At 36.5% G+C, this 12,973-nt stretch overlaps 2 protein-coding genes across 2 annotated transcripts; one reads left to right on the forward strand and one right to left on the reverse strand.

Annotated features, from left to right (window-relative positions):
- The first annotated feature begins 138 nt into the window (after positions 1-138).
- LOC108228057 (protein STICHEL) lies at positions 139-6,490 on the forward strand. The gene is made up of 6 exons (XM_017403567.2): positions 139-2,935; positions 3,236-3,455; positions 3,973-4,506; positions 4,647-5,409; positions 5,946-6,027; positions 6,161-6,490. The coding sequence occupies exons 1-6, from the start codon at positions 845-847 to the stop codon at positions 6,257-6,259; spliced, it is 3,789 nt and encodes a 1,262-aa protein (XP_017259056.1). The 5' UTR covers positions 139-844; the 3' UTR covers positions 6,260-6,490.
- A 1,542-nt stretch (positions 6,491-8,032) lies between these two features.
- LOC108210730 (F-box/kelch-repeat protein At3g17530-like) lies at positions 8,033-12,715 on the reverse strand. Its single transcript, XM_017382127.2, has 2 exons — positions 11,458-12,715; positions 8,033-8,158 (listed from the first exon to the last, which is right to left on the reverse strand). Exon 1 carries the CDS (start codon positions 12,713-12,715, stop codon positions 11,477-11,479), a length of 1,239 nt encoding a protein of 412 aa, XP_017237616.2. The 3' UTR covers positions 8,033-8,158; positions 11,458-11,476.
- Between the last annotated feature and the right edge of the window lie 258 nt (positions 12,716-12,973).

Below are 12,973 nucleotides of genomic sequence, written 5' to 3' on the forward strand. Positions count from 1 at the left end.
ATAAGTAATTTATATTTGAAAAATAAAATAACATGCTCCGTCACATCGAGAGCTGTTTCATATTTGCATAATTTTGACTACTAAAATCAGTGTATCAGACAAAACAAAATAGGCACAGACAGTGTCACAGAAATGCCCCCAAAATAAAATCAAAATTTTCCACATATTTGTACACACACAATACATACATACATCGTTATACATGTATGTCTCGTACCAGAATCTTTGAAGAGCGTGCTTGGAGGGAGAAACAACACTTAACTATGTATCTCCCTTCCATTATTTATTTCTTCTACACAAACAAACGTTACACTTTCATTTTTCAAATCCTAATCACTTTTCTGGTCTCCATTTCTGTTCCGTTCTGTAAGTATATTTTATAAACACAGACACATATTTATGTAACACCCACACAAAACACACACACACTGTGTGTTATTTTTGGATGTAAGAAAAACCCACTTCACTTAGATCTGCAACTTGGCTTACAACTATGTTATGTAATAAATATATGTGTGTGTAAGTACTAGGTCAATGTATGCATTCATTTTGCATTAGGGTTCTTTTTATATTGTGATTTAGCTTTTTGGTTAGAAGTAGGAAAAAATTATGTTTTACAGCAAATATATGTGTTTTTAAGTAATGGGTCAATGTGTATTCATTGAATTGGTGTTCTTTCTAGCATTTTTTTGAGTTCTTTGTGTTATTTGAAGTGCTTCTATAGGTTTTAAGCAATAAAGATTGGTGCTTTATTGTGCTAGGCCACTGTGTATTGCATTAGTTTGGGTAGTTTTGATTATTTGAGCTGATTTTATAAGTAGTTTTTAGGCAAGAAAGATTGATAATGATGTCAGAGATGCATGGTGGCATTGGAAAGATTGCCAGCAATCAGCATATGAAGAAAGAACTCACTCAAATTCGAAAGGCTGCAAGGGTTCTTAGAGATCCCGGGACTACCTCGACGTGGCGGTTGCCTTTAAGTTCAGGTAGATCTTTAGCTGTTGTTGCAAATGAGGCATTGCCATCTTTTCGATATAATCATTGTTATGATAGTTATAGGAGTAATGGTAGTGGTAATGAATTGGTTTATGATAGTAATAAGGTTAATTTGGGAGATGAAAATGATGGTAGGTGTAGTGGGAAGGTTAAGGATAAAAGGGTGTTTTTGTGTAATTGGAAAAGTCAAAAATCGGGTAGCGAAAAGAGTATGCAATCATTAGGTCAGATAGTAAGGTATGAGAAAAGAGATGGAGATAATGACGGTGATATGTCTTTAGAGGAAGGTGTTGATAATAGTGTGAGTGGTTCGCGGAATGGTGGTGGGGATTCGAAGACTGATACTTTCTTTGCGGATAGATATGCTGCCTTGGTCTTTGGATGTAAAGGTGCAAAGTTAATACCGTCAGTTAGGAGAAATACTATGAAGAGAAAAGTGAAAAGGACTACCCGATCAGCTGCTTTGTGGGAATACCATTTGCAGCAACAAATTGTGGGTAGTAAGACTGGAAAGGAAGAAGATTTGGAGAGTTTTGTTGATCAATCTGATGATACTGGATACTTCAATTCTGAAGATTTGCGTCGATATTCAGCTGAATCACCATTTCTGGCACGGCTTAAGTCCTCAAAATTGTTGAGAGGTAGTTTTAAAGATGTCTCTTCTTATGCTTATAGTACCCCAGGAATGTCAGGGTGTTCATTTAATAGGTATAGTGTTAGAAATCCTAGCACTGCAGAGTCTTGGAATCCGACTACCGAATCTTGCAATGATGAGATAAATGATAGTTTAGATTCCCGGGGTAGTCGGGGATGTGGGCTACCGTGTTGGTCTAGGAGGAGCAGTCCTAAGTACAGAGGGGCACGTGGGAGTTCTTGCTCGCCGTCGCTTTCTGATATTTTGAGAAGGAAAGGAAGCAGTCTTCTGTGTGGAAGTCAAACTATGTATCACAGACGATATTATGGAGCATCTTTGAGTTCCAAACAGAAGACATTCGAATCGAAGACTTCTCAAGGTCTAGTTCCTTTGCTAACTAGTACGGGTGATGGTAGAGTTGGATCGTCATTAGAAACATGGAGGACTGATGATGATCTCTCCACAAACTACGGAGGGACTGATCTGGAAGGATCAAATCGACTGGATGGAAGAAGGTGGTCAACAACCTATGAGAGCCAAGATGGCTTGGAATTAGTTGCACTCAATAAAGAAAGAGAATATGAAAGTGTTGGGACTTTGAGCCACAGGTATAGGCCGATGTTTTTTTCGGAATTGGTTGGGCAAAATGTTGTCATTCAGTCCCTCATGAATGCAATTTTGAAGGGAAGGATAGCTCCTCTTTATCTTTTCCAAGGTCCTCGGGGCACTGGGAAATCGTCAACTGCAAGGATCTTTGCAAATGCTTTGTATTGTCTTGCTAACGAGAAAAGTAAGCCTTGTGGAGTTTGCCGGGAATGTACCAACTTTATAGGTGAAAAGAGCAAGGATCTTACTGAAGTTGATGGCTCCAACAAAAAGGAAATTGTTAAAGTTAGATGTATGTTGAAAAGATTGTCAGCAAGTCCCTTAGTGACCTTTTCTCGGTATAAGGTATTTATTATTGACGAGTGTCACTTGTTACCGGCAAAGACATGGTTAGCATTCTTGAAGTTCCTTGAGGAACCACCTCCACTTGTCCTGTTCATATTCATAACAACTGATCTCGATAATGTGCCTCGCACTGTTTTATCGAGGTGTCAGAAGTTCATCTTCAACAAAATTAGAGATCGTGATATTGTTTCCAGGTTGCAAAAGATTTCACATGAGGAGAATCTAGATGTTGAATCAGATGCATTGGATTTAGTTGCTCTAAATGCTGACGGTTCACTTCGAGATGCAGAAACTATGCTGGAGCAGTTGACATTGTTGGGCAAAAGAATCACCACAGATCTAGTCAACGAACTTGTAAGTTTGTAATGCTCTTTACTCCTTTCTGTGTGTGTGTGGTCTGTTGCTAACAAGTTTGCATTTATAATCTTTTCATACTGCTTATTGCTTAAAATGCTTAGCATTAATTAGCAAACATAATTAGGAAGAGGGCTAAATTTGACCATTCAACATTTGAACCTGAAATTAACATCTGGCATATTCCTCATGTTTTTCCTCGTTGATAGGAGATGATCACGTCCTGCAAATTTAGATAATAATGAATTACGAAATTTACTGAAAAGTCTCTGATCTCTTCCTTAAAACTCTTTTATTTAGGTGGGTGTCGTTTCTGATGAGAAACTTTTAGAACTACTGGAGCTGGCCATGTCCTCTGAAACAGTAGAAACAGTAAAAAGAGCTAGAGAGCTAATGGACTCGGGCATTGACCCAATGCTATTGATGTCTCAGCTGGCGACTCTCATTGTGGATATTATAGCTGGAACATACCACATTGTTGATTCCAGACACGATGATTCATTCTTTAGCGGGAGAAGTCGTATGTATCTTTCATCTACCCCTTGGTGATCTTATTTAATAGATCAATTCCTTTTATTATGAATTTGCTGATTCGTAATGAATTATGTTGCATTACGATCAATGTTGCAATATCTGGATTTTTAATTGATTAAATATTTTAATTAATGGTCATAATTGCATCTATTGTTTTAACCTTGCTCTATTTTCACTGTAATGAACTTCATCCCATTTTGCATCAGATTAAACAATATAATAACATCATAAGTTGATAATATTAACATAAAATTCGTTTTAGTATACTAGTACATACTTTGCAGGGTCCCACACTAAAAAACATTACTCTATGGAAGTGCAAATATACGCTTACTTAACATAAGTTATAACTTATTCTGCTGTTTGTATGACCCAGATCATAGCTTCCAACACTGCCCAAGGACATTCGTCTACAATATAATTAGCAGCTGATATCTTCTTCATTCTGTTCACCAATTATTAATGATAATAATTACAACATATCTCTGTTGACCACTCTGCAGTGAATGATGCTGAATTGGACAGATTAAAGCATGCTCTAAAGCTTCTTTCTGAGGCAGACAAGCAGCTAAGAACTTCAAGTGAACAATCCACATGGTTCACAGCAACACTATTGCAGCTAGGCTCTGTACCTTCACCAGACCCTAGTTTGTCTGGAAGCAGTAGGAGGCAGAGTTCCAAGACGATTGAGGAGGATCCATTGAGTACTACAAGGGAAGTTATTATTCAAAATGGCTATGCATTGCGGAAGTCAACTACACCAAGATCTTTGTTTAAAGCCTCGCAACGAGATTCAATAAGTCAAGAAGAGCAACTACATAGTCTGGACTCAAAGGCTACTCAATGCCGGTATTTAGATAGTTCTCCACCAAATGTGTCACACAATGATTCTGCAATGGAAACAACAAATTCAAGTAGTGCAGATTCAGGCATTTTAAATGACCTATGGATGCAATGCATTGAAAAGTGCCATACTAGTACGCTGAGACAGCTGCTTCATACTTATGGAAAGCTCGTGTCAATCTCTGAAGTCGAAGGTAATTCTTTTTTATTAATGTTCTTCACCAAGTATCAGTAGAGGATGCAAAACTCTGCAGAAGTTTCAGTCATCTTCATAATCCCCCACCTGTTGCCTATGTTTTGGAACTTACTCGAGTTTAATATTGTTCCCTTACAGGTGATATTATTGCTAATATTGCCTTCCAAAATAGAGCTGTCAAGATTAGAGCTGAAAGGTCTGTGAGCAGCATTGAAAACTCGTTTAAAATTGTTTTACAGCATGATGTAGTAGTCAAAATCATACTAGTGACAGATGACGAGAATTCAGTAAGTAGTGGAAGACGTGTAATATCACCGGAATCTATGGTTCAGAAGCAAATGTACAAAACTGAGGTGATCAATGGCGAAAGGAGAGTTATTTGCACTAACGAATTATATGGGTATTCTGATCTTGAGTCTTACCAACCAGTGCAAGTATCAAGAGCGTCTTTAAATGATTCTGATTGCAAGCCAGTTGGAATATCTGACCTTAATGCAGAATCACCATCTCGGATGGTCGAAGGGAATGCTAAAAGCAGCAGTGCTGAAGAGAGAAAGCTTGTAGCTCCTGTACGTAGAATCGAGTCTATTATACATGAGCAAAGGTTAGAAACTGCATGGTTGCAGATCGCGGAAAAAGGTACTCCTGGATCATTTAGTAGATGGAAACCTGAGAGAAACCAAATCCTGCCTCAAGAGGGTATCTACAACAGAAATCAAAGTGAATCAATGGACTCTAAGAGCTTGAAATCTCAACACTGGGAAGATGAGCTGAATGCTGAACTGAATGCTCTAAAGATTAATGGTGGAAAGGTCCTTGTCAGGGACCAAATAGGTAAAAGGATTGATCATTATCCAATGTCTCCAAGCTTGTTGCACAACAACTTCAACAGAGAAAGCACGTGAGTAATTTTCACCATATTGTTTTATAATAGCTGCTTCTTGCAGGCATGTTCTTGAAATAGATCAGCAAACTAACTAATTAACAATGCTTGAAACAGTGTTAGTCCAGAGTAACTTGTGGGCCTAAACACTTGTGTTCTCTTTTTATCGATTTTCTTTCAAAACCACTAGATTCTTCTCCACTTCCAGTACCTTATTACCTTACTTTTTCAACTTATCCAGTTGTATTGCAAAGACTTCAACTAGTTTATCACCTGCAACTTAACCACTAACCATGAGACTTGTACCGACATTACAGGAGTAAGCTATTGAATATGAACTGATCCTGAATTGGTATGCACTAGTAAAGGCACTCTTCCACTTTGTTTTAGGGTTCAACAAATGTGCAAAATAAATGGAAGAGAACTAACAAATCTGTATATAAATTTGTGAATAGTTGCCTATATCTATAAGAAGTATTAAAAAGTTTTTGACCTAGCTTCATACTATAATATTTTCTCCTTAATGGCTACAATGCTATTTTTTTTTGTTATAGGGGATATGAATCTAGCACGGGAGCTGGAGGTTGCAGTGGACTACTTTGTTGGATTAATCCAAAAAACCCTAAAAGGGGGAAGGTATATATCTAAACCTTGTATCTTCTCAGTTTCTTGTCTTTAACGTTTCTTTTACCACAAATTCACAATATATAAGATCAATAAATGCAGAAACCACTGCATGATTTATTTTTTCTTCCTTCCATGTCAACAGAACAAACAAAGGACGCCTGGCCATTCACAGAAAAGTAGACGCTTTTTATGGTTTGGAGAGTGTGCAAAGTTGAGGACTCAGGATAGATTTAGATCATGATACAGAAGTACTCAACTTTAGAGTTACAAATTTCAAACCCAACCCCTCCATTTTTGTTTAGTATATCTAGTTTTTTTGTCTAAACATTTCAAGAGACAACAATAGTTTTAATAAAGCTGAGGACATTCTAAATTGTGCCTTGTATATCTACATGTGAGATAGCTTTAATAAATAGAATACATTATATTCAGCAGAAATAAATAAATCAGAAGACAAATTTTTTGTGGCTTATGTCTTGAATCATTAGATCTTCCTTGTACTTAATATTTTATACTATGTTAGCTGCATGAAGTGATGCATATGGAGGGAGTGCCTTTCAAAAAAATTTTCCCCTTCTAATTCAGTGCCTTTGGATTTATAAAGCAAAAAGTCGTACCATTTTTGGCTTTTTTTTTTTATAAGCCTAAGGATACTCATTAGTATCTGTTTAATATTAAATTCGATATAGGTGAGAATCGGACCCAAGACCTTGGGCATGACAAACGGATAGCTCTACAATCTACACCCACCACATATATCATTATGTATACCACATTTTCCTAAATATATATGGACCACCTGCATTTACACCGTTTAATCAAATACAATGATTCTGACACAATTTATGATTCTTTTGACACAATTTGGTACAATTCACCGCATCAATTCCTAGTACATCTTCTATGTCACCATTACCTACCTCCACGGAAGCTCCATTGCAATCTTCCTCTCCAGCTTCATCATCTCACTTGCAAGCTTCGCAATCTCCCTCAACAATCTACTTCTCTCCAAACACTTGCTAGACATTCTACATGACTTGGGATTCATTAATTTTGCTCTTTTTCATGGAGCAATACCTTAATTACGCCCATCTCATGACACAGCACTCTCTTTGGCAGGCTCTTATATCTCACGTTACGCGATGATATACCGCATTCTCTATCTAATATCTTTGTCAATCAGTGCAAACTCATGAATCCGAATCCAGGGCCAGACTATGCTAAACTCATGCAAGTTTACTTCTCGAAACAGATGGATAGAATTCCGACACAGACTATGCCAATCGCCCTGTTAAAGGTCCTTTGACAGATGTGCAAGTGGTGCAGTATGCTTATAAATTCTTTGAGACATTTAAGGGAACTGTGGTTCATCTTATTTTCAGTTTTCACGAACGCGACCTTAGTCAAGACTTCTTCATTGCAAGATCAGCTGCAGATGCATTCGCAGTCGTAGAGGTGGAGTTCAATTTTTTATATGAAGTTCTCTTCACCAAGCGGCCCGTGCTGTACAATGGACTGGGATACTGCTGTCGCTGTATCTCCTCCATTGCGGTTATGGTGTCTTTGATACTCTTCTGACACATGGATAAGAAAACTATGTCGACTTACAACTTGATTCAGTACTACCTAAACAAACGTCCTGGATATAGAGAACTTTTTTTTGGTTATGTTGGCATTACGACCTTCTTGGATGAATTCTGGTATGTTGTTGGCAAAAGATTCAATATCACATTAAGAAATTTCATTTTCGAAGAGCTGAAAGTGAAATCTAGAACGGCATTTGATCTGTTGTGGCACATTGCTACTGACCTCTGCTACTAGGACGAAAAAGATGTGGCACTAAATAAGGATCACCCTGACATTGCCAAGCTTATTTATATATCTTCTTCTTCTGCAGCCTAAAATGATGACTCCGGTGTCAGGAGTTTTGCTCTGCCAAAAGTATTACAATTAGTGATGTCCTCTATAGATCAAGGTCCAATGCCATAACATATTTAAAAACCAAGTGTCACATATCCAAGCTTACTGAAGTTTTGCTTCATCTTTTTGAATTTAAGATTGATGGGAAACTTTAACCAACAATACTCATCAGTTACTCAGGGATGCTTCTGCGTACACACTAACTTTTGAACAATGCAACCTGCAAGTATCATGAATCTGTTTCATGTAGCTGACAAGTATCTCATGTAATTTGGATAGCAAACAAAAAAATAGGCGACGTTTGGCTTATCTTATTTTGCATAAATATGTCACTTATTCCTGCAAAAAGTATGTAAATCTCTACTAAGTGACTTCTTTCTACAGATATGGAATGTTAAACACATATTAAATACTTAATACTGAATAATATAGCACAAATGTAAAGAAAATTCGAAGTGAGTCATTATTTTCAATTTGGGGGGGGGGGGGGGGGGGGGGGGACATGCCCATAATGATAATACTATGATTCAAGAGATAGCCAGGAGTACACCGTAAATCAATCAACAAGTCCACATAAATATATGCATTAAATCTCTTAAGATACTACCTGTCATACATGGTAGCAACGATTTAAAAAACCATAACAGGCGAGTGATCGGGATTGGATGAAGGATTCTAGCAACGGCTGAGAGACGAGGAGAGAAAATCACTAGTAACAACATTGTGTTTAGAAATGACTGTAGACAATCCGCCATCAGCAAGCGGAAAATAGCGGGATCACCAACACCGACCAGGTCACCAATAGAGATGGCAAAAAAAACCGATCCGAATGGATACCCGACCGTTTCGACCCGAATGGATCTTACCGAACCCGATATTTTGGATTTGGATTTGGATTTGGATTTGATTTTTAGACCCGAACGAGTTTGGATTTGGATTTGGATACTAGTTATTCCGTATCGAAACCCGACCCGAAATCCAAATCCGATCCAAACCCGATCCAAACCCGAAACCCGAAAAAAAAATCCAAATATATATATATATGTATGTATGTATATATATATATATATGTATGTATATATATGTATGTATGTATGTATGTATGTATTTGTATATGTATACTAATATACTTTTTTTCAATTTTAAATCTACTAAATTTTGTTTATATATAGAGTGTGAATGTATATATTCTTGGGTTATAGTGGCTTTTTTTGTTTAACTAATGAGTTCCTTTAATATTTCATACTCCATAGAGTGAAGATTTGTGTTCAGAAATTATTAAATACGGTTCAAGATTTTATTAATGTGTAATACTTTATTATTAAAGTAGTTTAGTTTTAAATATAATGAAATTTAAGGGCGAAAAAATCAAAAATAATATTTTTACAATACTTTATAAATTTCAGAATTTAAGTTTTGGATAAACCCGAACAAACCCGAACCCGATCCGAAACCCGTGGATTTGGATTTGGATTTGATATTTGAAACCCGATTGGATTTGGATTTGGATTTGGATTTTAAAAATAATTTGGATTTGGATTTGGATATCTCAAATATCCGAACCGATCCAACCCGTTGCCATCTCTAGTCACCAACACCCCCAACTCAGAATTTTACATAGTAAATGAAAATAACAAAAACAATTTTGTGTGGACCAAAATGATTAATGCTACAAGTACTGCATGACTTGTGTAATTCATCAACCTCGGGGTATTCTAACAGACACATACAGAATTGAAAAATAAGAAAACATATTAAAATCCAGATTAATATCAATAAATTAAGGTTCTAAAATTGTTGGCTTAAAATAAGGAGTTCCAATTCACTAGAAAGAAACTTTTGACCATTCAAGAGAACACATAATAATTGTCAGATAATTAAGTAGCAAAAGGGAGTAAAGTTAACACGGCATATTATCTGATGGACAAAATATTGGTTTATAGGCAGAAAAAGTATTGATGCCAAATTGATGAAAAATATATGAATCACATGATATGAAATTCATGAATCTCGAAAATTGATGACCATGAATCTAAGCTTTAGAAATTGAAAGCCAAATTGAAAAAATAAATTTCACTAGAAAACACTTTTAACCATCCAAGAACACATAACAATTGTCCAGATATATAAGAAGCAAAAGAGATTGGAATTAACATGGTAGCCTATCTGATAGACATAATTTTCAGGAAATGTTCATCTGAAAGACATAGAATCACACCAATTGGGAGTTCAAAAGTTATTCCATGTTAACCACTTCATATATCTGCCGCAACTACTAGAGATATCAGGATTTCCAAAAGAAACATCAGCAACTATATGTGCAAATTGGTTGTAGGCAGAAAGAACATGTAAACCTGTGCAACCCATGCATATGCTATTGAGAATACTTTTAAGTTGCAAGAGTATTTATTTAGACCATATTGGTCGGCAATAGCAACAGATGGTCTACAAACTTTCGACGCTTTAATTATTTGGTCAAAGACTTTTAACCATTGAAATAACGCACAGCAGTTAGGCAATCGATAGGTTAGTTGTATTTGCCTAGGCATACATAATTGTGAGAGGATAACTTTAAATATGTCAAATTTTGATATCATCTCTCAGAAATCGATCATCAGCGTTACTATTTCTGCCTTCCAAACTACTTCATAAGCGCAATATAATACTCCCTCCGTCCCTTTTTAGTTGTCACATTTGGTTTTTTGCCGGTCAAATCGACCAAAGTTTGACTGAAATTTATTAATATTCTATCAATTGATAAAATAAAAAAATTATGTCACCGGAAATAACTTTTAATCTATTTTAAGATGTAATTTTCAGTTTTTTAAAATAATGAAAGAGCGACTTATAATCTTTGATCAAAAATTAGTCAATTGGACCAATAAAAATAGAAATGTGAGAACTAAAAAGGGACGGAGGGAGTATCAAACTACTTAATAGCTGCAATTTGAAGGATTATAGTATGCATGTTCAACATGTGATATAAGGCTCAGACATGGATACATACATTCATGTCAACCAGGGATAAGGTCTCCAACTGGATCAAAGTCCATGGACCGCTGATATAATATATATTAATATTTACCAAACTTATACTGGCAGAAACAACATAAATAATATACACCAAGCAACCACAGTAATCATCAAATATGGAATAACACTATTTAGCAACTTTTGAATATGCCAAATTTTGATATAATATGTGGGAAATTTTCCCATAGTATAGTTATTAGGAAATCTGCAGAAACACCTCATCATCGACAAAGAAAGAGAGGCAGCAAGTATAATAAATAATTATTTATGAACTACAATTCAGTATGTGTCAAGACTTTAAAAGACAAAAAGACAGAGGGAGGGGAAGATATTATTCATAACAAAATACATAAAAACTGAGGGAGATTCACAATTAGCATAGAATACAAGAAGTAAGAATGTTGTACATGTGCCAAAATATTTGACAGTCACTACTTAGACATAGAAGAAATTGTTTACCAAAACTCATTATGTAAATATCTTTACCTGCGTACTACCAGAAGATTTATGAGTTCTTCTGTTCATCACGTCCCTCAAGCATGAGCAAACTCTCTACGAATGCAGTGTCTACAGAACAAGGGTCAGTAACCAGTGGCTTGGTCAATCGAAGATCTTGACTCTTAAGATTACATGACACTAAGCCTGGAACAGGCGGACATGCTGACAGCACAATTAGTGCTCCACTCCTTGAAAGACTAAAAGGGAACACGTGTTCTCCGAGTACAACTTTGAAACGCGGTGTCCAGGAGAACTTACCATCTTCATGGCTCAAGAGCCATATACAACTAGGCATCAATTTCAATCCATTACTTTCTTGTACATCGTTAAAAACAAAAACAGCAAGTTTACTCTCAAAAGTCATGAGTTTAAAAGTTGCCATTAACCCCACACAGTTACGAACATCATCCGGCAATTCAATTTGCCCAAACACCTCACGATTAAAATCAAAATAAACAATATACCCTTCTTCAGAACACGAATACAGTTTCTCAGGGTCTCTATCAAGCCAATAAGTCATACTATTCCCTACAGTCTTCCCACTATCACGAGCAACTCTCGGAACAACAGGGTTCCTAATCCTTCTCCACTTATTCGTCTTTAAGCTATAAACCTCAACCTTCGGAGCCACCTTCCCCAACAAACAACCCACATCATCCTTACAAAACGCAACCCTAACAACCCTAAAATCACAACTACCCTCAAGAAAACCCAACCCGACCGCGTAACTACATTTCCCCCTTCTCTTGAAACACGACGAAAAAAGGGCCTTATACTTGCCAACACTAGGATTCCAAAGATACAATTCTTGAAATTCATCAGCAGCAGGGCGCCCAAAATTATCAAGCGGACACTCAGCCAAACAAAGAATCCCATTAAGCGAGGCGACCAATTTTATCATACCAGCATTAGTAGTAAAAGGGATTGTATAGGTTTTCAAGACATGACCAGTGCGAGCAGAGATTAAAGAACATGATTTATTATTTTTATATTTAGAGGGTATTATAAGAACAGCAGTTTCATCACAACAAGAGAGTGAGTGTTGAATATGCGCTGAAGTGAAGGTGGGGTTAGTGATATTTGAGTACCATGTCTTGCACACTGAGGTTGACCTGATCAGGGTTTTCACCGGAAGCCTTGTGAAGATCTCTTCTGCTGCTTCAAGTGGAAGGTCGTCAAACGACGTCGTGCTGTCAACGTTTCTCGCCATTTTTGTGGTAAGCGAAAAGGGTTTACGAGCATCCATGGTTTGGTTTTTTTCACGAGTCTTTACGAGTCACATGCAGTGTTGTAAAAAACGGGAATCGGACTTAGTCGGTGAAAGCACCGTCTAGCGATTAATCGGATAATCGGACATTAATCGGAGTGATTAATCGGATCATTAATCGTAATCAATTTAATATTATTTTTTAAATAATATATATTAATATAATTATATATAGTATAAATTTATAGTCATATAAAATCAAAAGATTAATGATTTTTTATAACACAAAACATGCCT

The sequence above is a fragment of the Daucus carota genome, chromosome 1 (assembly GCF_001625215.2).
Source record: "Daucus carota subsp. sativus chromosome 1, DH1 v3.0, whole genome shotgun sequence".
NCBI lineage: Eukaryota > Viridiplantae > Streptophyta > Magnoliopsida > Apiales > Apiaceae > Daucus > Daucus carota.